The 22,014-nt window shown below is 42.3% G+C and overlaps 1 protein-coding gene across 21 annotated transcripts in view; it reads right to left on the bottom strand.

Annotated features, from left to right (window-relative positions):
- Positions 1–2,417: 2,417 nt before the first annotated feature.
- The window catches only part of MTSS1 (MTSS I-BAR domain containing 1), a 125,545-nt gene continuing 105,948 nt past the window's right edge, over positions 2,418–22,014 (bottom strand). For 7 of the 21 annotated variants that reach the window (XM_014255265.2, XM_014255269.2, XM_088064305.1 and 4 more), the window contains 8 exons: positions 21,289–21,396; positions 20,227–20,324; positions 18,031–18,241; positions 10,373–10,492; positions 9,190–9,384; positions 6,998–7,162; positions 6,485–6,647; positions 2,418–5,359 (listed from right to left, as the gene is read on the bottom strand). In XM_014255265.2, coding sequence (XP_014110740.1) covers positions 4,668–5,359; positions 6,485–6,647; positions 6,998–7,162; positions 9,190–9,384; positions 10,373–10,492; positions 18,031–18,241; positions 20,227–20,324; positions 21,289–21,396 — 1,752 coding nt within the window. In that variant the 3' untranslated portion in view covers positions 2,418–4,667. The remainder of the gene's footprint in view (positions 5,360–6,484; positions 6,648–6,997; positions 7,163–9,189; positions 9,385–10,372; positions 10,493–18,030; positions 18,242–20,226; positions 20,325–21,288; positions 21,397–22,014) is intronic. The other 14 variants (XM_088064286.1, XM_088064301.1, XM_088064278.1 and 11 more) reach the window with 10 other exon arrangements.

Here is a 22,014-nt window from a genome sequence, read left to right as displayed (position 1 = left end):
AACTTGGAATATGGTATTAATGCAGACAAGGTGTTAAAGCTGCAGTTAAAGATGCAGACAGTGGCAGACACGGGCTTTGGGTGTTCTTGTAATGAGGGTATTTTTGACCTTGCTGCAGGATCTTTTCCTTCCTTCCCTCCTCGTCAGATTCTTTCCTGCATTTTTCACTTCGATATCAAATCTCACAAGACACAAACTTTCCTTCCAACATGGTGCTTTCCTCATGGCACGGATCCATTTGATCCTCTGATCCATCATCCATGGATCAGAGGAAAGCTGATCCCCATATAAACTGAATCCCAGATAATCACTGAGTTGTATCAGTTAACATGTGTGGGCTGCTGAGGATTGTGGCTCTTGTGTGCCCATTCATAGGTCACAAATGGTTCTGCCAGTGTGACACTAAACTGAGGACAAAAAGCTGTTTGCTCCTGGTCACCAGCATTGGTAGGAGACAGGGGATGTTGTGCTAACACTTTCATTAATTGCCGTCTGAGAGAACAGATGGGATACAGCCACTGAGCAAAAGCTCATAGGAGAACCTGGCCCTTCAGCTGTTTTCCTGATTTTAGGGCTAGGAGCTTTAGGTTCCCTAATCTTCGTTCTACAGAAGTTACTTGACTGTGCCCATGTTTAAGCCTAAGGCTTAGTATTTCTGTGAACCCAAACTGAACAAAAGATGCCGAAGTATGAAATTCAGCTCTTCTAGGAACTAAACATGTAGCTTATGAATAAGGCTTTTATCTGGTTGAGTTTTAGAAACTTTTAATCTCATTTCCAATAAGACTCCATGATAAAATAGGTATGAATTTTGAAAAAACTCCAAAAAAACAGCTTTACATATTCCACAGGTGCAATTTTCATTCCCGCCAGGAAGCAGGATCTGTTTCCTGTGCTCAGTCCAAAAGCAGTGATGGAATTGAGGTGTGCCCTCTTCCAGCACAGCTGTTCGGTACGTGCCACACCTCAGGCTGGAGCTGTCACTTGGAACAAGTGCCTTCAGTATTGAAACAGCTGAGCAAAGCACTGACACCTGAGCAAGACAAGATGCTCAGCAGTACTTTAAATAGAGCCATAGAGGGATGGGGAAATGGAACCATGATCCTTTTGGAGACATTTCCAGCCAAACCACACTGGTTTTTCCTTTAACATCTTCCTGACTGTATTGGGATGGGATGGGTTAACTTTCTATAGGACAGCCCTCCTAGTCCCAAGAGCACACCAGTGCTGTGCTACTGCTAAGCAGTGCTCCAGTGTCCAGGGTGTCCACTTGGCATCCCCCTCACCACTTGGCTGGGGGTGGGAAAGATCTTGGGAGGGGGCAGTCAGGACTCAGGATAGCTGACCCAAAGTGAACTAAAGGCATGGGCTCCTCTGCAGGGGTCCAGAGGTTCTGCCAGGAGCCTGCTCCAGCACATGCTTCCACGGGGTCTCAGCCTCCTTTGAGCACCGATTCCAGCATGGGCTGCAGGTGGATCTCTGCTTCCCCATGCACCTCCACGGGCTGCAGAGGCACAGCTCCATCCCCTGCAGGGGAATCTCTGCTCTAGCCTCTGGAGCAGCTCCTGCCCCTCCTTCCTCATTGACCTGGGTGTATGCAGGGCTGTTTCCCTCACACTCTCACTTCTCTCTCCACCTGCTATTGCTGTCCCACAGTAACCTTTTCTCCTTCTTAAATCTTTTATCCCTGAGGCATTACCACTGTCACTGTTGGGCTTGGCCATGGCCAGTGGTGGGTCCATCCTGGAGCAGGCTGGCATTGGCTCTTTCAGACATGGGGGAAGCTTCTGGCAGCTTCTCACAGAAGCCACTCCTGTAGCCCTCTGCTATCTAAACCTGCCTCATAAGCCCAGTGCAGTGACAAATTGATACCTTTAGATAAAAATATATCATTGCAGTGGCAAAGAAACAATGGGCTATTGTGTGGCAGCTCCAAGAGGGAGCAACATCCTCCCCACTCTGCCTTCAGTGGAGAGAAAGCTGAACAAAAGAAGTTTTCAGTCCCTCGGGGAGCTGTGGAAGATGGTACTAGTGTTGTGCTTGATAAATTCTGGCTGTAGCACTGGCAGTGTTGACAGCAGTTTTCCTCCTCTGCCCTAAGGAACTGCAGTCCAGCACTGAGGTGGATGCACAAAAATGCAGTCATCTGTGCTTCCTGGCCAGGTAACAACAGGGAGGTGCAAGGAAATGTCATCTGCTACTATTTCATGGGAATTTCCATTGTTAGCACTGCACTTCTGCTCCACTGATACCCATCAGTAAAACACAGATATATGCAATTTTATTTACTTGGTTTTTAATTCTCTCTTGCTTCTATTATACACAGATGGAAGGAACCTGCATGATCTTGAGATGTCTGATGAAGGCCACCACTGATATGCAATGTTCTGGAAGCAGAAAGTCTTTAAGAAGCAAAATACGGGAGTTTTTCAGCAGTTCTTTATTTATAATGTAGGCTTAAGCAATCATTACAATGTAGAAGGGAGACACACTTACAGCAATTATTTATACCAGTTTAGAACAAAAAACTGCACAGGGAGAGGTCAACTCTCAGTACAAACTAGCAACTAAACCACAATAATTTACCATTAGAAACAATTTATTTTTCAGCTGTGACACTGCTTTTACAATATGCAAAAACACAAACAATAGAACTATCCAAAGTGTTTTGTCACATTCTTTCTACATTGAATTTGGCAACATTTTATATTAAATTTTACTGATTATACTAACGTTTAAGAACTAAACAAGTGAAAAGCTGTACTTGGGTACAGTTACATCCATTTATTTCAAAGGTTTAAATAACACTTTTAACTATTGAGATTATCTTCTAACAGTTTTTGTTTATGCAAAAACCATCTCACAGCCTCATTTGCACAATGCATCAGCTACTGTATCAAGATTGGTGGGCTACACCACAGGCACTACTGTTTATTATATTCTGTAATAAGGAGCTTGTTTTTCAAAGAAAGGAAGGTTTAATATTTTCTAAGAATCATGCTTTTTTTTCTTTTTGCTTTTAAGCCATAACAAAAAAAAAAAAGTTTAGCAAGCACAGCAGTGTAAAATGTCATATAGAACACAGTGACTACACAGTTACTAGAAGTTTCACATCCAATGCAGTTATGTATTAAAGCATAAAAGGTCATGTAGGCAAGTCTAGAGCCAACAGAAATCTGCAGTGTGTGGTGGAAACCAGCCCCTTACATTTGTTATTTGGTGCATTTTTAAACAATCCCGGATCCGCAAGTCTGGTGTCCCTCCAGATGTGGGTCTGCTGTGGACGGGCAGACAGCATCCTTCTAGATTGTCTGACTGGAACAGGTGTCATGCCAAGGGGTCTGCACATTTCTGTCAGCTTTAGGAGACGGGTATTGCAGCAATAACTTACTTTTACTTTAAGGAAAAAATCCAACTCTTAATGATTCTATCAACAGCGTTCCAAAATACTTAAAAGTACAAAAAAAGAGATTATATTGGTCAGACTCCCAGTATTATCAAAAAACCAGTATCACCCCCCCACCCCCCACCCCTCAACCCTTTTCGGTATTTAAGAAAAGCCAATCAACTGCTTTTTAAAAGAAGTTAAGAAAAACAAGCCCCTGTATTGGAAAGAAACATTCGCAGTTTATTAGATCACAAGCTGGTTTCACCTGTCAAATTTTTAAGTGTTTTCTCAAAATAGTTGGGCTTTCTAAGGTGCCCAGCCTGCTGGGCACAGTCAGAAAAAGGCATTTTGATAACATCTAAGAACTCCCTGCTTGCATTTTAAAAATGTTTTCACATTTATAACTGCCTTAAGCCTGTTGTCCTTGTTTGTATTCAGCGGAAGGATGAGTGGAACAAAACGTGAAGGTGGAAGAACCAAGCCTACACAGTTAAGGCTGCATGCATGTGACTGAGAGTTGCTGCTGTGCAGTCAAAAAAGAAATGTGGAAAAACCCAGTTTTTAAAACACCCTACAGAAACAAAACACTGCAATCCAATATGGCTTATTCTGATGCATTTACCATGAAGCTACTAGTAATTCATCCTACTAGGCTACTTTTGTGCAACAGCATCTGCTATTTTGATGGCATCTCCCTCCCCCCACTACCCCCCAATAATTCTACCAACTGCAGGTTTCTTCCTTGCATTATATATTGCTTTATTGTCAATTTTTATTCCTGCTTTTCGAACTTTTTTAAATACTTAAATGAAGATCCTTTCCATATAGCTTGACTTAAACTGTAGTAAGTCCCATTGTTCTATTTTTTAACCTCACTATTACAAGGCGCTCTACAAAAGCTTGCAAAAAAGCCAAATTTTCATTAAATCCCTTTGCTGAAGTTAACTACTTGACAAGTTTTTTTTCTTCTATGATTAAAACTTTACAAAGAGAGTTATAAAAAAGGTAAATGGGATTTGGCACCTTCAGAAAAAATTAAAAGTGTAACTTAGATCAAAAAAATGCAGAAACAAAATCATTGATATTTACAAATTAAAACACCACTGAAGATTATGTCTTACTATGCTCTTTCATTTGTTTTCTCATTTAGAGTACTTTCAGACTGTCTGTTACCGAGTATCTTAAAAAAATCATTGATTACAGATTGGAATGGATAGAGACAAATTAGTTTTCTCACAGTTCCTTCTCGGCGTTCAGTAGTCTGGCAGATTCTCCACTTCTAGGAAATACGAGGTGCTGAGCGATCATTTGTGGTCGTCTTCTTCAGCTTGACGCCGCGCCGAATGGCGTTGAGCATATCCTCCCCCTGTGGGACATCACCGGGGCTCAGCTCGCCGGGCTCCAGCTCCGGCTGCCCCGCGGGCGCCAGGCTGCCGACCCCATCCCGCTCGCTCTCCTCCCCCTCGCTCTCGGGGACCGCCTGCCTCTGCTCCTCGGCAGCACCCAGTTTCTGGCCCGACGCCGGAGGGTTGACGGCCGCTTGCCCGCTCCACGAGGGCAGGCTGGTGACAGCTTGCCCACCATCTCCTGCTGCTGGAGACTCTAGACTTTGCTCGGGGCACTCTTCTGTCCCTGCGAGGGCACCGGGCAGCCCTCCCGGGATATCGGGAACAGTCGGTGTTTTGACAGGAATCACCGGAGTCTTGATGGGAATGGGGCCTCCGCCGATGGTCCCACGCCTGACCGAAGGCTTGGTGGAAGGCGTCCGTCGGATGGTGGCGACGCCAGGGGTGACGATGACCGGTCCCAGCGTGGTTGGCAGACCTGCGGTGGAAGCAGGACGCTTGGTTTGAAACATTCTGCGATAGGACTGGCTAATGTCACTGTTTCTTGGGATGGTGGAAGATTTGTCAAACTCTTGTTGTTCTGCCTCCTGGTCACCACTCACAGAGAAATAATCATAATCTGAAACTGATGCCAAAAGACAGAGTTAGGATCAAGCTGGAGCAGACAGCTGAGTCACATCAGTAAGTCTGAAGTATGTATAAATAACCAAAAAAGCCTGGAGTCAGTAAGAATTAAGGGAGTTTCCACCTTTAGAAGGAAGAAAGTCCAAGATTCTGTGACCAAGGTTTGATGCCTGAAGGCATCACAGCAGATCAATCCTACAGCTGCAGGGGGCCCATAGTTCTTGTGAAAGAGAATGAGCTCTGTCACCAACACAAAGATATCAAAACCAGCATCGTACAAGCCACATACCACCATGTGTAAATAGAAATACTTGAAATATTAGGCAGGTGGGTTCAGGGGACTGTGTACCAGTGACTTCAGCAGCAAATTTGTTTATTTTGCAAAGTAAATACCAGCTGTCAGCTCTGAAAACTCAGCTTCAGCTTTAATAATTGCACTGGGTTCCTTGCTTTCCACTAAGTGCTGAGCCAAGCTTAGCCCTCCACAAGCCCTTCTGCCTCCTGTGACTGCACAGCACAGCCACACCAGCTGAGCAAACAAGGCTTGAACTGCAAACATCAAGCCTGGTCTCTCTCAGTTTGCTGCTGGTTCTGAAACAGGGTACAAAACCCAACACCTTACTGCAGCTTCCTAGCTATGCCTAAGTTAAGGTCTCCAATGGATTCTTTTTCCAATTACAAAATTTCTGCTTAGGCCAGAAAATAAAAAGTCACCAAGGGGAACAAAGAGCAGACTGTGAGTGCTGGTGAACATGGCAAAGCTCATGAGTGTGTATTTGCTGAGACAATAGCTCAGAAAGAACCCAAGAAGTACTGGATGCAGTGTCAGTGTCATTTATAATTCCAGGATCCTCTTTAAAATCGTGGTGTCCTTAGGCTGAAACTCACTGAAGTAGTGCACAAGAAAATACAGTTGTTCAGTACACTATGCAGCAGTGGAGGCTTCTATAGTTAATAAATCCAGGCTGCATTTCAATCTGGAAATATCTTCCTAACCACAATGCCAGCCTTCATCCCTAGCTGACTACAAAGCTAGCAAGTGATAGCTGCTCCTTGGCACTATGGGCTGAGTGTGTGATGGCCAGGGTGGGAATGCTCCAAAAAGGAACATCTCCTGAATGGGTACCTTGAGATGGGATCGTGTCCTCTGAACAGCATGGAGTTGTTGTCTGGGTGCTGTAGCCACTGGAGCACTGCAAGGAATCCCGACTGCTCCTCTGGGTGTCCAACTGCAGCCCTCTGGACAGAGCGAGTGCCAGCTCCTCACAGGCCTCCATCTCCTCACCCTGCTGCTTACACACAGGAGAGACATGTTACGCCTGGAAGGATCCATCACCTTCACCCACTTTTAGCTATCTCTCCTCCCCATCAGAGCTTGTCACCACCACAATCCAACAGGACTGTGCCCAGCCATTTGCTTGGGCTTAGGAACAGATGTTTATTTGGAGTACAGTGCTCTATAAAAGTCAATACCCAACAGCACATTCCCTCCTGCCCGCGTGATTCCCACCGACCACACCAGCACCACTTCCCAGATAAACACAACGTGAAGCACATCCTAAGTACTGGCAGGAGCCAGCACAGCCATTTCCTTTACACCTTTACACTTTAAAGAATGTATTTGAAATGAGAGCTTCACCCTTGTGGCAGCTGACACTGTCATGCTCCGAGGTCTCTGGGCCTCTTCGGGGGGTGCAGGGGCTCCGCTCTGAGCTGCTCCATTGAGATCTGGCTCACGCTTTTCTTTGCGACGTTGCAAGGTGTTCACCATGGGCTGATCGTACGGGCCTGGCTTGGCCCAGTCCTAAGGAAACGAGCTCGTTAGGGACAGCTTTCAGCAGGAACTGTGCTTTAATTACAAGCAAAACTACGCAAAAGGGCAATTTTAATGCAACAGATTGTGTATCAAATTGGATATGCCTTTCTGAATAAGGTGAGAAATAAATTTTGAGGATATTAGAAATCTTAATTTATTAAACCTATTTCCTTTATTAAAGGGAATCTAAATTTCCCATTCTACCCTAAACCTTCTTATATGAAAGTGTTCAACATTTTGATACTACAATTTTGTGTAAATGAAATTTCATGGTGTTAAGCCTACATTTTCAGAATTTCAAGCACAAAAATCATTGTCACACAGCAAAAGATACAGATAAATGTCCAATCAGTGATGTAACTGTTCCAGATGTACACAGGTTCTAGTATTACGTGCTGTTACAGATGTCTTCAGTTCTGAAAAATTAGGCTTGAACAGATTTTTCAAACACAGTGGAGCAAGTTACTCTGAATTATCTCTCAGTTTACTTACTAACTAAAACCTAGTTTATAATGACAGTCTGTACTGAAGAAAGACTAAGCTCACTCTAAATTATTTGCGCTAAATTTGAAACAGAAATTCCTCAGGCCATGGGGGCTGTATTCACTGGGGGCACCTGAGGGTGTCTAGAACCCACATGCTACACACAAAGAGCTTGACTCATCCAGGACCTGTGCTGGGATGCAGAACCAGTGCTAAGCAGAAGCTCCCCCAACACCAGCTGCTGCAGGGGCAATCCAATCCTAAATTTTCTTTCACTGAGACAAAGGCTGCTTTAAAAATGAAAGAAACAACTTGTGCATGAGAATGGGCCCCACACCCTCACAGCTGCCTGCTGGGCAGACTCCCACAGCCTTCTGATAGACAATTAATGATGGACTAAGACCACACTGGGATTTCTGAGGTGTCTCAGTCCAAGGAATGAGAAGCACAAGGCAGCTACTGACACACCCCCTTGTACAGACAGGTATTTTGGTTTTGTTAACTCAGATGAAACTCTGCTTTGCCTTGACAGCTCTGTATCTGCTCCAAGAGTTTTGCTGTGAAATATATTGCCAAAGTGCTTCTAGCAGAGACACAACAAATGACCCTGAAGGCCCAGGACCACTGTGGCCACCCTGTATGTATCCCAACAGTCTCCAGCTGCTGGACAGAGAGTAGGGGCATCTGTAACAAGTGAGCTCAATTTACATGTATATACACGGTCCCGTGGTGCATATGCAGTATTATATAACCATCCACAGGCACTTAAAATCTGCACAGCTACTATTGATTGCACATCAGCCTTGCTGAGGATCCAGAGCAACTAACAAGAGACCTTTTCCCTTTGCTCTAGGGCAGAGTCTCCCAGGGGAACCACCTGGCAGGGATGAACTTTCAGGCTGTAGCAGAGCAGACATGTTTTGATGCCAAGTAAGATCCCTGCAGATCCAGCTGGAGCAACTGAGAGATGTTACTGCACTCTTTTTTGGTGGTCTCCCCAAGAGAGCAGAACGAGCTGGGTGAGCACTTCCAGTCTGTGGCAGTAAGCTTCAGTCACCACTTGGGTTTACCTGGTGCTGAGCACCTTCTTAAACCACTCCAGCTGGATCTAGGAGAGTGTGCCTGCCTACAGCCACGGGCCCAGCCACAGGGAGAACATCAGGGTGTCCAATGTATGGTCCCACTAAGAGAACTGGATGCCCTTCCCTGCTCAAGTGAGCACTTTGACAGTGCTAAAGAAGCTCTTTTCTCCCTGAATAGAGCCCAGAGTGTTTTCAGAGCTAAAGTATTCCTTCCTACCTAAGTGTTGTCAGCTTTGGTATGTTTCAGTTGGTGCCAGAACACACAAGGTCATTCAGAAAAACCCACAACCGGATTTTAGGTCTGATTTTCACCATGCAGTGCCCATTCAGTGTGATACCAAACAGAGCAAATCAACCAGTAATTACATGGACTGAAAGGGAGCAACAACTGCTGTGCGCATGCTGTTGGTATGAGGAGGTGAGGACTGCCACAACAAAAGGAACACAAACCTTCCAGCTAGGGATCTTAGATGATGGTAACATGCCTGGCCCAATGGTGTAATAATGAACGTAGTCTGGAAGGAGGGCTGAGGGAGCCCGAGTCCACGCGCGGGAGACAGGCGGGAAATGAGGGAAAGGACCTGCACCAACTGAAGCTACGGATGGGTCACTTGATAAACTACAGTGATAAAACCCATTAGACAACTGGAAATGAAACAAATAAAAAAACAAAAACAGAGAAATTAATATAAACAGAATGAATACGAAAATACACTGTGACTGATGATCTAGGGAGAAAATCTCTATCTTAAAACAAAAGAAAGGAAATTCTTCAATTCACTGCAAATAAAAAACAGAAAATTGATACGATGCTTGGTTCACAAGTGAGATCACCTGAAAATTGTTATCTCTAACAAATTTCAGGCATCAATCTAGCAGTCATTGTCTCCAGGCTGAGCAGCTTTCCCTTCTGTCCACGAAAGCAGCACAATGTGAAAAAGCCTTTGCAATTTAGGTACCCTGCAGACTGTGGACGCAGAAACAGAACTTTTCCAATCCTGAAGGCATTTGCTTTGGTGGCATTTAGTCTGTGTAGCTGGACAGAGAGGACAAGCATAAAGCCTTCAAACATGACGTGTTCTGGCTATGTGAGTGGAAGAAAAAACCAAAAAAAACCAACAGCAAGGATTTACCAGATGAGAAAGGAGACTGCTAGCACTTCCTCTCCCGATTGTGGGTGTATCCCATGTAATTTATTACAACCATGTGTATTCTGCTTTCCTTTTTGGTCAAAAAAATAACCCCCATTACTCAGTGTAATGTATGCTACCTAATGGGAGAGATGGGAGAAGCCACAAACAGCACAACCTGGGCAAGGTGCTTTCTGTCAGGCAAGCAGCTGGGTTTGGGCAGCATTCCACAATTTGAGTAGAAAAGCCAGGAAATTACCTTTTCTTACAAAGCTACCTCTGTAAAACGCCCAATCTGTAGCTTCTCCTAGTAGCTAGTTTAAAGGAAATTGTGTTTTTTATTCAAACATATCAATTTCTAAGGGAGTGTGTAGCAGTTCCTAATCTCATCCTCACAATGAGGAATCCTGGCTGCATGCCATGCATGGGGGTTTTGTCCAAATGTTGCAGGGTTTAGATAATGAACTAGTAGGTTTGTATGTCTTGGAGATGAAGTTTTTCACCTTATCTGTGGAGGCCCAAGCCCCCATGGTGGAGCCTGAGCTGACTGAGGTGGGGGAACTGCACTCGCTCACTGACTGGCAGGTTTCAGAGGCTTCTGAGGAGGCAGAGCTGGACGAATTCTGCAGCAAATAAAACAGCACCGCAACACAGGGAAAGGATACACAAGCCACCAGAAAAGAAAAAAATCACAAACAAAAAGACAAGAAGCACATACACAGAGACACACAGAAGAGAGGGAAGGATGAGAGAAGCAAAGGGTTAGGATTTTAAAAATCAATTAGAAACTGCTCAAAACTATTACTAATGTTCAGGAAATCTATGAAAAAAATAAATAAGCCACTTGCTTAATGCGAGAACTTGCCACACTGCTTAGGAATGAGGGAATTGAGGCAGCAATCTCAACTCCTCATTGCAATTTCAGCATCTCAATTCTGCTGCTGCTCAGAGCAAGAAGCTGAGGGCACCTGTAGTCCAAACATGCAATATACTGAGACAACTGATTTATACAGAAAAGCAGATCATCAGTACTTTGAAGACACCAAGTTTAGATTTAAAGCATGGAGTAGCAAATGTCACTTACATTTACAAGTTCTTGTACATTCTGATCTGCAAAAGTGCTTGTGAAAAGCTCATCTGAATTCAAATATTATGGAACAGAGAAAGAAGTGATACTTACCAAACCGGAGGTTTCCAAAGTGCATGACCTGTATGCATGTGCCTCTGCAGGTAGGATGCATACACCAAAAGCACTCTGACTCCAACCCTCCTGCCCAGCAGCCAGCAGGAAGGTACATGCACTCTGCTGAGTGCAGAAGTGATGGCCTGTGCTTGCCACCTGCCTTCTCCTAACAGCAGAGGCAGAAAATACCAGGGGCTTGGATGGAAAGTAAAGGAAAATGCAGGATACAAAATGTCCACCGAACACATCAAACACTTTCCTCCTACCTAGGAACTTCTCCAATTTTCAGTGCAGACCTTTATGTACCTTTGCTGCTGTCAGACCTCTACAACAGCATCTAATTCAACTACTCAAAGGCCAAGGGGAATAACCACATGAACCATTTTACCAGCTAAAATGCTCTTCCACATATCCCCCTTGGAAGTGGCATCCCACTCTGTAGGGGTGTGTGTCCAGGTCCAACCTAGAACCTGGACATGGTCAAGAATACTGGCAGAGTTGTCAGGGCACTACTGAGCTCTATTCACTCTCAGAAATTCAACACCAGCAAGACCAATTCACCCTTTAGTAGCCAAGGACCTGTGAAACAAGTCTACCTAAGGTGTTTTATGACAGCAGAGAGAATATTCTCTTGTATCCAGTTTGTGTAGCAAAGACAGAGATTTCAAGGACTGACATGTTGAAGAGGAAGGGAAATCTCATCAGAAATAAAATTTTACCAGTTAACTTTAAGATTAACTAAGATCTGGGGTGAGTCTGCAATAAAAGAACAGCTGGATATGAGGTACTCTAGAGGAGCAATTACTCCTAAAACCCACAAGTTGTCTCAATGCTCACCAGGAGCTACAGATGGGTAATGTACAGCCAGATGCCTGGGTAGAGGGAAATGTAGGTCTCCCAGAATGGAACACTGCCACCATGAGTGAAGACTGCTGGGGTAGCTGAGAAGTCAACACAGTATCAGCATCTTGAGTTTACTGGTAAACTGTGATTTAAGTAAATTTTTACAAAGGCTGTTAAAATTTTAAAAAGCATGTAGAGTGATGGAGTATTTTATAGAAATAACACTCATCCCACCCTATGCTGGCATGAGATGATCTGCAGGTGACCTGTCAAATGTGGTTAGGGTACAAGTATGCTCAGCTAACAAGGCCTGTATTCAAAGTGCAGTAGGAGTTGAGGTGAAGGTCCAATCAGAGGGAAGCAACAAATGACACATAGCTGTTACGGTCAGCAGTGGAAGTGGCGTACCTGATGATGCAGTGGCATGATACTTAATGGAACTTGTCACATTCTTGATTTAATGCTTCTTTTATTGGAGAAAAGCCTCTAAAAATAAGAATACTGAAAAAAATGAGCTCCAGTTGACTCTGCCATCAGTCATTACCATGGTGCACTAAATGCAGATGAGACTATCGCCTCTATCCCTAAGGAAAAATACTTTCTAGAAAACTAGCTTTTACACTGAACTCCAGAGTTCTGCCTGACAGGAACCTCAGCAAAAACCTCATGAGAATACTCACACTACTGTTACGGTTTAGCCAGGAAAAAACAGACAGAAAAATGCAGTTACAGAAAATACTTTCTGAAACCTCCCACTTATGGCCTGAATGACCCTCTTGTGTCTGCATACTCTGCACATGGCAGGAGAGACAGTGAAGGGTCCTGAGCTCCAAGCATGGCATCTCCCATGATACTGTTTTCTACAGATGCCACAAGGGTGACAAGTAAGAACTTTGGAGTTTACATCTAATACACTATTTGTGTCTACAAGACAGAAATTTCATAAGGTTATGTCAAGTAATGGTAGAGAGAGCTCACAGATGAAGTTTATTACCAACAAATATGCATTAAAAAAGGTCAAAAATGCAGATTCTGAAGATGCAAAGTATAGGGGGAAAAAATAATTGGTCAACTTATTTTTGCAATAAAATGACTCCTCCAAAGTGAAAAGAAAGATGACAAAAAGGACTTTCTCACTAATTCAGTCTGTTCGTTTTCAGCAAGAAAAGCTAGACAGAGGCTGAACCAAGATGCCATGGGAAAAACATCCTGGAAGCTGACGGAAATGCCAGAAGTGGTGGTACAGAAACAGTGTCTCCTCGTCTTCAGAAACTTGCAAGGCACAGAGAAAGGGAATCCTAAAAAAGGATTCCAAAGGAGAGGGAGGCAGAAGAATACTGAACTGCTGAAGGAAAAGCATAAGGAAAACATGACTGGAACAGGTCAAAGGATCAGACTGCAGAGGTAGTCCTGAACAGCTGCACCTGGGTGTGGGAAGCACAGACCTCCCTTCTTAGCATAAAGTATACGAAGGACTGGAAACAGCAACTGCACAGAAACTGCTTGGCCAAATAGTGTCCAGACTTTGGAGTGCTTGTTCTAGATGCACAAGCCTTGGTACACCCTCTCCTGGGAGCACACACACAGGGCAGAGCCATTTCTACTCCCCACCCCATGGTGTGAGAAATTTGACTATCAGATTTCTTCGCCTTGTTTTAGTAGATTCCTTTTTTAAAATGTCTGTTTCATTTGAATAATTTTAAAATCAGTTCTTCCATTTTAGCTATTTTTTTTTCCACAGCTGTGACAATGGCAGTTCTTCTCTGTTCTAAAACCATCTCTTCTGAGAAAAAGCTTAATATTAACAGTATAAAGCTAAAACTATGCTCTGCAGTGACAAGCAGTGCCCCAAATGTACATTTGCACAAGTGTAGCTTGGTGTCTGGTCCCTCAGATAAGCCATGGCTTGTTCTTAGACAGTGTCCCGCTGTTTGGTGTAGTATGCCAACAGGAATATAAAAAAAAAAAGATTTTTTGAGCTACTGGACAGTACAATTACATTTTCCATCTGCTGTCCGACTAACCTATAAAAGGACCATGGTTATCTTGGATTATTTGTAGCCTTTGTTTGCTATTCAGTGCTATTCAAATATAGCATTACTTTCTTAACCCTCTCCCTTTCTCAGATAGAAGATGGAGCTTCCTGGACAAGAGTCTCCCAGGAGACCAAATCCTAATGATGAGTGTGGTCCAATATCCCTCTAGAATCAGTGGAAGACGGTCTCAGCTACTTTTAGAAAATCCTGGATACTGACTCAAGGTCACCTCCTCAATCTGTCTAATTTCCAGGAATCTGCCTCTACTGATACTTCTTTCTAGTCAGGGACAAACTATTACAAAGCAACTTAGAAAAGGAATTTTAGGAGAAACAATATCTGGTGATAACTTGTGTTAGATGTGTTTCAGTTTGGACTTGATTTATGTTTTTTGTTTAATTTGTTTGCTTTTGGTGGGTTTTTTTGTTCTGTTTTGGAGGTTTTTTTAAGATCTGATTTGGAAGCATTTCTTACTTTAAATGGAAAACTGAATAGCTGTAACAATGTATTTCCCCTATTTTAACTTGCAGCTATTTCAAGCAATGGAATCTACCTAAAATGCAGCCTCTTTCCAACTTTATAACCTGTACATGCAATAACAACTTCACATTCAGTTTCCCTCTACTCCACTGTTTAGGGAAAGTGCTTTCCAGAGCATTCTAATAATAAAGACTTATCACTCTGCTGACAGCTCATCAACATTTTTATCTTCACCTGCTTCTTTCACTCCCTTTGCTTTCATCTCCATGAAGTGACAAGCAGCCTGTAAAATCCAACTGTGTAACTGATTCCCCTCTAATGTTCACTTCAAATCCAGTGGATCCTACTATTATCATCCCCAGAATCAGACATCACTAAGCTACTATCACATCACGTCATCACAGATATTCCCAGGCCTCAGTCTGCCTACCACACAAGCCAATGTGTGGGTTTAGCAGCACCAGCCACATTCAATGTCCTTCCAAGAGCCACTCTGCTTCCAGCAGGTCTGTCAGAAGAGCTTTTTACGAGGTCACTGTGTGTCATGGGCAATGCTGGCCATGACTGACCTTACAACTGGCATTTAAAGAAACTGCTTCACTCCAGAAAGGGACCTGTGATGATTTTCCAGCTGTTCAGCTACACCCAAATGCACCCCTTTAATTATGATTAAAGCCTTTTACAGTGACCTTCCCACATGTACAGCCACGTGCTACAGGCTAACACTTTTACTCCCAGCAATGATGCAGAAAGGTGATCCTCAGACACCAGTGAAAGAGCAGTCTGTTTTTATAATTGCTCTTTTTCCTATCTTCTACGCAAAGTGTGATAACGACAAAGACTTACTACTCTTACTAACAACTACAGGCTGGAAAGCAATCTTCATTTTGTCAGCCATCTCTCCTCTGGTACAGTCTGTCTTGTTTCAATCTCCAGCTACTCTTTATCTGAGATTCCCATCAACTCCCTACCCCCCATCTGTGATTCTGAGGAAATTCAGTTTAGTTTTCAGTGACACTTGCCTGTCTAAAATATAGGCAAGCTTTTATACATAACAGCTTCACATAACTCATATATTCACATTCCTATAATATGGGAATTTTACATGGCCCCCTTCTACTTTTTTTTTCTAAAACTCATTATTAAAATAAAAAGGGCTTTGTTGATCCAACATATGCCACAGTGTGTAGCTAGCAAATATCAGCGTTCACCTGCACAAGATACACAGCTTTTAATTTCCTTTGTTGGTTTCAAAGCTTGCTTTTCTGCCTTCTCAGTGTCACTACTAGAAACAATGTCATCAGTGTTTGAGACAGAGCAGCAGCCCCCTCCCACCCAGCACGGATGCTCCAAGCACAGCCCCACAGGGAGATCTGTCAGTTGGTTAGAGACACACAACACAGGGTAACGCTGCCCACTGAACAGCTTCTGCTCAGCTCACAGTCACAGTTATCTGTCAGCACAACACACACAACTTACTTAGTGCTGAACATACAAAGCAAGACACTTAAGCAAAGATGAAGCGGCCAGGCAATGATCTGTTACCTTTTCCTCTGCGTAAAGGTAAACAGAACCAGAGACATACAGAGCACATACCTATTTGTTATACCAACACACTACACTTGTCACACTGCTGCAGCCTTCTACAGCTCATGAAAAGCTCAAGTGATGCTTGGATCAGTTTGCAACCTTATGGAAAGTTTCTAAAATGAAGTGAAAGCATATGAACTTAGCTGGTGTAAATCAGTGTGATGCCCATTGACTTCCAGGATGTTCTGCCACCTGATACCAGCGTAAGTTCTCTCCTCTGCTTAACAGGGGAATTTGCAAAGAGAGGTGTTGGTTTTTTTCATGCTAAGAGCAATTGCAATGTTACATCCTTGTCTGCAAACATAGCATCATCATGTGGATTACTGCCCTTTTATGTAGGTGCAGTGGATACTATGAAAACCAAAGATGATGCTAGCATGTGTAGCTGATGTATGTATCTTAAAAGTCAACTTCCTTACCTTGTTACTATTCCAGTTTACTTTATTATTGCTCATTTACTTTTTTGCATTTCACTTAGGTTAGCCATAGCCAATCTAAACAAAACATTCATTTTATTAGTGTGCACAAAGTTCTTCAGGATGTCATCTATAAAAAAAAAAAGCTGATGTGTCCAGACTGGGGACAGAAGAGGTATCGTTTGAAAAGAAATCATTTCTATTAAAATGAAAGAAGGAAATACATTTAAAAACTATTGAGCTTCCCTTGAGAATGTGTTCCAAGCCTAAATAACCAATGGTTTTTTGGATGATACTTAAAAAATTTCTCTAAAGGTACTACTTACTAAATGCTCTGCAAAAGGCAAGGGTCTTTGTGCTATCAAAGGTGGTCTAGGGTAGTTTACATGGGCAGGTGACACTTGATAACTACTAATTTGCTGACTATGAGGATTAACACTCTCCAACCATGCCTACAAAACTACCTACTCCCCAACATATAAAAAGGAGTGCAACTACATTTTTGAAGTAAAAGACAATTTTCTTCAGTGACCTGAGGGTGCATTAAAGTAAGTAATATGCAAAAACAGGACATTAGATCCTTTTCACTTTGTAGCTAAGAATTTCAATGGTATTTATAATGTGAGCAGGCAATTTAGGCTTGTTTAAAAATGTTACAGTTGCTGTGTGATTTCTTAAAAAAAAAAAAAAAAAGCAAAGAGAATTCAGGTGCTGAAAGATGCAGAGGCCATGGAGCATTGCAAACCTTTGCCTGCAGATGGCCACTAAGTTTTTAGAGGAATGAACAAAGAGAGTAGCAGCTTCCTTCTGCAGACCCAAAAATGCTCAGTGAAAGTTTGCTTATTTTTGTAGTGAAATCCTCTTTGTCTGACTGGCTTCAGGATGTTATTATATATGACTACACAAATACTCATTTATTATGAGTTCCATAAAGAATTAATAATACCTGCCATTTTCATGCAGAAACCTTATTTCTGCAAGGTGCTCAACTGAGAGTCCAAAATTCAAGCCTATCCACAGAAATGGGTGTCATAAAAAATGGCAAAACCAATTCCATATGATAATGCTGGTAGCATTTAGAGTATCCCAGACCCTTTGAAGAGGAGGAATAAAAGAAGTCTCTCTAATGCCAAAGCCACCAGTATTAGTACTATGTCAAAAGGATGTTCTGGCATCAGTATTTGCCCATTAAACAGCAAAAAGCCACCAGATATAAAACACTTGCAACCTGTGCAGGATATTAACTGGTAACCTCAATGGGTAAAGTGAGTATTATTCCCTCCTATAAGGTGGGACTTCTTGCTCTTTGCCGTCTGTATTTATCTCTAAGTCTGTATTTATCTCAAAGTTAGGCATCTAGGCTCCCTCAAGGACCAGAGGGAAAACTGTATTGCCCAAGAGCAACTCATCCCTTTTATGTAAAAGCAGCATAAATCACTCTAGCTAGAGGCCCAACTTTTGGATAAATGAAATGCACTGAGACAACCCTTACTCTCAATGTTTAAACTGACTCCAAGGTACCCCAAAACCACATCAGATCCTTCTTCTGGAAGGTGAGCTAAGTTACAGAGTACAGCTCACACTCAGGTTTTTGTTCTCATGCTTGCACGTACCTGGTTAGGTGCTTCTGGTGGCATGGGGGATGGCGATTTGGACTGGAAAGCATCCTGGGACATGAATCCAGAATCATGGGAGGACACACTGGACAGCCTCATGGGTGCCTGCTGAGGCAGATTGGAGCTGCGATAGCGATAGTGTGAACTAGGTGAGTGCGAGTGCGAGCCACTGGACCGGGAATCACTACTGTTAACGCTGTTCAGACTGCTGTGAGAGACAAAAGGAACAGAGAAAGGAAAGGGGAGAGGAAAGGACACAAGGGCGGGGTGGGGAGAGACCCATATACAGTACAATTAACATTCCACATGTCTCTAGCAACAGGCAGCATAAACCGGAAAAGAAAAATGTTGAAAAATTAAATATATGTATATATATATATATATGCACATATATATCAGTAAAGAACCATAAGCAGCTGCAGTATCCCTGGCGACCAGAGAGAAAATGGCATTTTATCTTGAGTGTTATTCAATGATCAAATCCTAATCACTCAGACTTCAAATTCAGGTTAAGGATGAAGGAATTGCTATATGCCCTCCCTGGGATTTGCACAGCACTTGCTCAGAAAGTGCCTGCTGATGGTTCTCTCCTATTTCTGACTTACATTTGGCCCAAATTTTCAACAGGATTTCTAGCAGGGGGACCAAAGACATTGGAGTTCATCTGTCTCTAGGCATGCTGCTGTAAGATAGCCAACAGGACAATGTGTGAGACTTTTGAAAGCATCACCAAACTCTGAAGTGATGCTTCAGAGTACCTGGGACACGTTTTGCTCACTTGAAGGCTTCCTACCAGATAAAACACGTGACAGCACATGGAGTAAAGCCAAGCCACTGGGTATGGAGCTTTAGTTAGTAACAATGACAACCAGAGAATTAAGCCCCCAAGTTAATATCCATGAAAACAAACCAAAGTGATTTTTCAAAGAGACTGATTTTTAATCCTCAGAATCCATGCACGACAGTAAGGACATGCCAGCCACAACGTGGGAGCTTTCAGAATCTCCTGCTGGGGTGGCTGAGCAGGACGAACAGGATGCACCAACCTGATGGGGCTTCCTGCTCCATTGGCAGGAGCCTGGCCTTAGGGATGGCTCTAAAGGATACACAGGTGTGGCCTGCCCCTCCTGTACACCAATGCCACGTACAAAGATGTGTAAGTCAGCTTGGAGCAGAGGAAGAGGAGCTCTGCTTTATTTTACCCACACGCATCAGTCTGTGCCATACAGGTTTTACCGTACAAGAGGATGAAATTGATTAGGAGGAGATGATGAATTTTTGGGGGTTTTTTGCCATTTTCTTTTATAGCTTCAGGATATTGCATCTTTAAGCCTGTGCTCGTTGCTCTAAATATGCACGTTTTCACATATATATATATAAAAGTACTGACTTGTTTTTTATATATATCTGCATGCAGAGACAAGTAGGTACATAGAAGTTGTGTTCACTTGCTCTGACATGCTGCAGGTAGCTTTGCTCATACACAGGGAACCTGTAGTACACAGTTCATAAAGCAAACTGAAAGGTAATCATTTGAGAGCAGCTAGAGAGGTGTTGAGCAGAATACACAACAGGGTAACTTCCTTTTCAGTAAAAGGAAAGAGTAAATGTAGACACCAGGATATGGGGGCAACATGCTAATAAACTGTTTCATGAGAGAAAACAGTTTTTACAGAGAAATCATAGACAGAATCCAGTGTTTCAACATATTTCAGGACAGCATTAGACAGCATTAAACAGTCAAAAAACTTGTATCAAAAAAGCATTTCCATCTACCAGACTGATAGGGCAATTGTCAAGGATGTTCTTTCCCTTTTCAAACAGTTTAACTTACTGATTAGTAACAGCTACTTAGAATAATCTAAAAAGTCATCACATGAAAAACAGAAAAGGAAATTATGAATGGACAATCTCAGAGTTTAGATCAGTACAGTCTGCTCTTTGATCCAATATGGATTCAAGAGAACTGAATCAAAAGCATCTTCAAGTTGTGTTGAGTTCAAAAGTTGTTCAGTCATGTCCATCTTTTTTAATATCCCCAGCACACACTTAAGTGAGTAAAGACCATGAGGGACTGTTTCAGTAAGACTTGTTACTTAAGATTTAAGAATGTGTACAAATCCATTTCACAGTCTGAACTTGCCTCCCTTTGCCCCCAAACAGGTTAAAAATAAATATTACCAATTGACTTACCTGCAAACACTAGATTTTCTGGACATGGTAGTACTGGGAGAAGATGGAGGAGTCTGGTAAGACCAGCTGTAATCAGAACCTTTCAAATCTAAAATTACCTGATGAAAGATAATCAATAGCATCAAGGATGTGGAAAATTTTTGGCCAATTAAATAAAGCATCTGCTTGTCATACAACATTCATCCCTACTACAAACTTTCAGTGCCAACTGAGTCTCAGTTCTCTTCCTAAATTCCTGTACCACACAGGAGAGTTGGTTTCATCCTTGGCTTTCTTTGTACTACCATACTTAAACACTAATGCTGCCACCATAGAAAGAAAGTTCAGTTCTGAATGGGAAAAACTTTTAAAAAAAGTAAATTGGAGATTTATTTTTGGCATTAAGGAAGCTTTTCTGGTTTTTGTTTCTTTCGTTTTGCTTGGGTTGACTTAAAAAATTATTACAGCCTCTGAGTTGAAGTACTGTAACATTTTAAACAATTAACTGAAGATTCAGTATTCAACCACAACAGAGCTTTACACTTCTAGGTCAATGATAAGGTGATTATGAAGTATGACAACAAACAAAACTGAGTTCACACAGCAGGGTTGCAAAAAAATGTCCCATTTGGATTCATTTAATGACACACATTTTCCTATGCATTTCAAGGACAGCATGGAAAAATGCTTACATGTTAGACTCCATCAAGCTACACAACCCCAGCAATTTTGTGACTACAAAAAGACAGGGATGCTCAAACATAGGGCAAGGAGATGACACTCATTTCTCAAACACTCTCTGCAGAAATGGGGCATCTTCATTCCCTTCAAAGTGTTACTGCTACCACTTCACTCTGATCTCATCAAGTATTTTAGGGGCACTCAAGCCCTGAAAACAAATTTTCACAACAAAAAAGATGGGGTTTTTTTAATTGCTCATGTTAAAAATGAACTTGCTGCCACAAAGCTTCAACAAAACATCACATTAAGCCACTGAACATTAGTAGTCAATATTCCTCACAACACAAAAGAAAAAGTGGTGTAAGCCACAAATAAAATGTTTTCCAGGTAACAAGAGCTAACCTGTTCACTTGAGGATGGCAATTTGTGTGGATCCATGGTGAGACTTTTCAGGTCATCTGATATGGTTTGTAAATGGGTTATTTCTCCTAGCATTGATATTTCTTCTTCCTGAAAAGAAAAACAATGCAGGCTAACCACAGCCTTGGTTTTAAAAATCAGACCTGTAACACAATATATGACCTTTATCATTTTGCTTAACTGCGGGGATGCCCAGTGGAGCTGCATTTTCTTTCCACATTAAGTAACTATGAAAGGTTGAAAATATTAATTTAGAGTTTTGTAACTAACTTAGGATTTCTGTAATTTCTAAGGCCCAGAAATCTTTTCTCTCATCAAGATAAAAAAGCCTCAGCCTTCTTTTTGTGACAACTTCAGAAAAAATGTCAGTTTTACTGCACTTGACAAATACCTAACTGTTCTATGTACACTCACGAATGTGCCCTAAAAATTTTAAGCTTAGGTGTAAACAGGGGTTAAATTCATAGCTTTTGATAGTTAAGTTAAAGACATTATACAGCTACAGAGCATTAATACATCTGTGATTGATTCTGGCTCAAATTACATCAACAGCTAACTCAGAGGATGACTCCTGCACTGTAAACTACCACATTAATTCCTTAGCTACCATTTCTTCCAGGTCCTCCGAGTCTGGAATCCACCTCCTCCTGCTCAGCCATGACTTTCCTAATTCTCTAACTATGGTTTTCTGTTGAGACTGATGTTCTT

Source organism: Pseudopodoces humilis, chromosome 1, assembly GCF_049639895.1.
Source record: "Pseudopodoces humilis isolate 2021_Gansu_Grassland_sample_001 chromosome 1, ASM4963989v1, whole genome shotgun sequence".
In the NCBI taxonomy this organism is placed as follows: Eukaryota; Metazoa; Chordata; class Aves; order Passeriformes; family Paridae; genus Pseudopodoces; species Pseudopodoces humilis.
The sequence above is the reverse complement of the archived record's forward strand: the minus strand, read 5'-3'. Positions and strand labels throughout refer to the sequence as shown.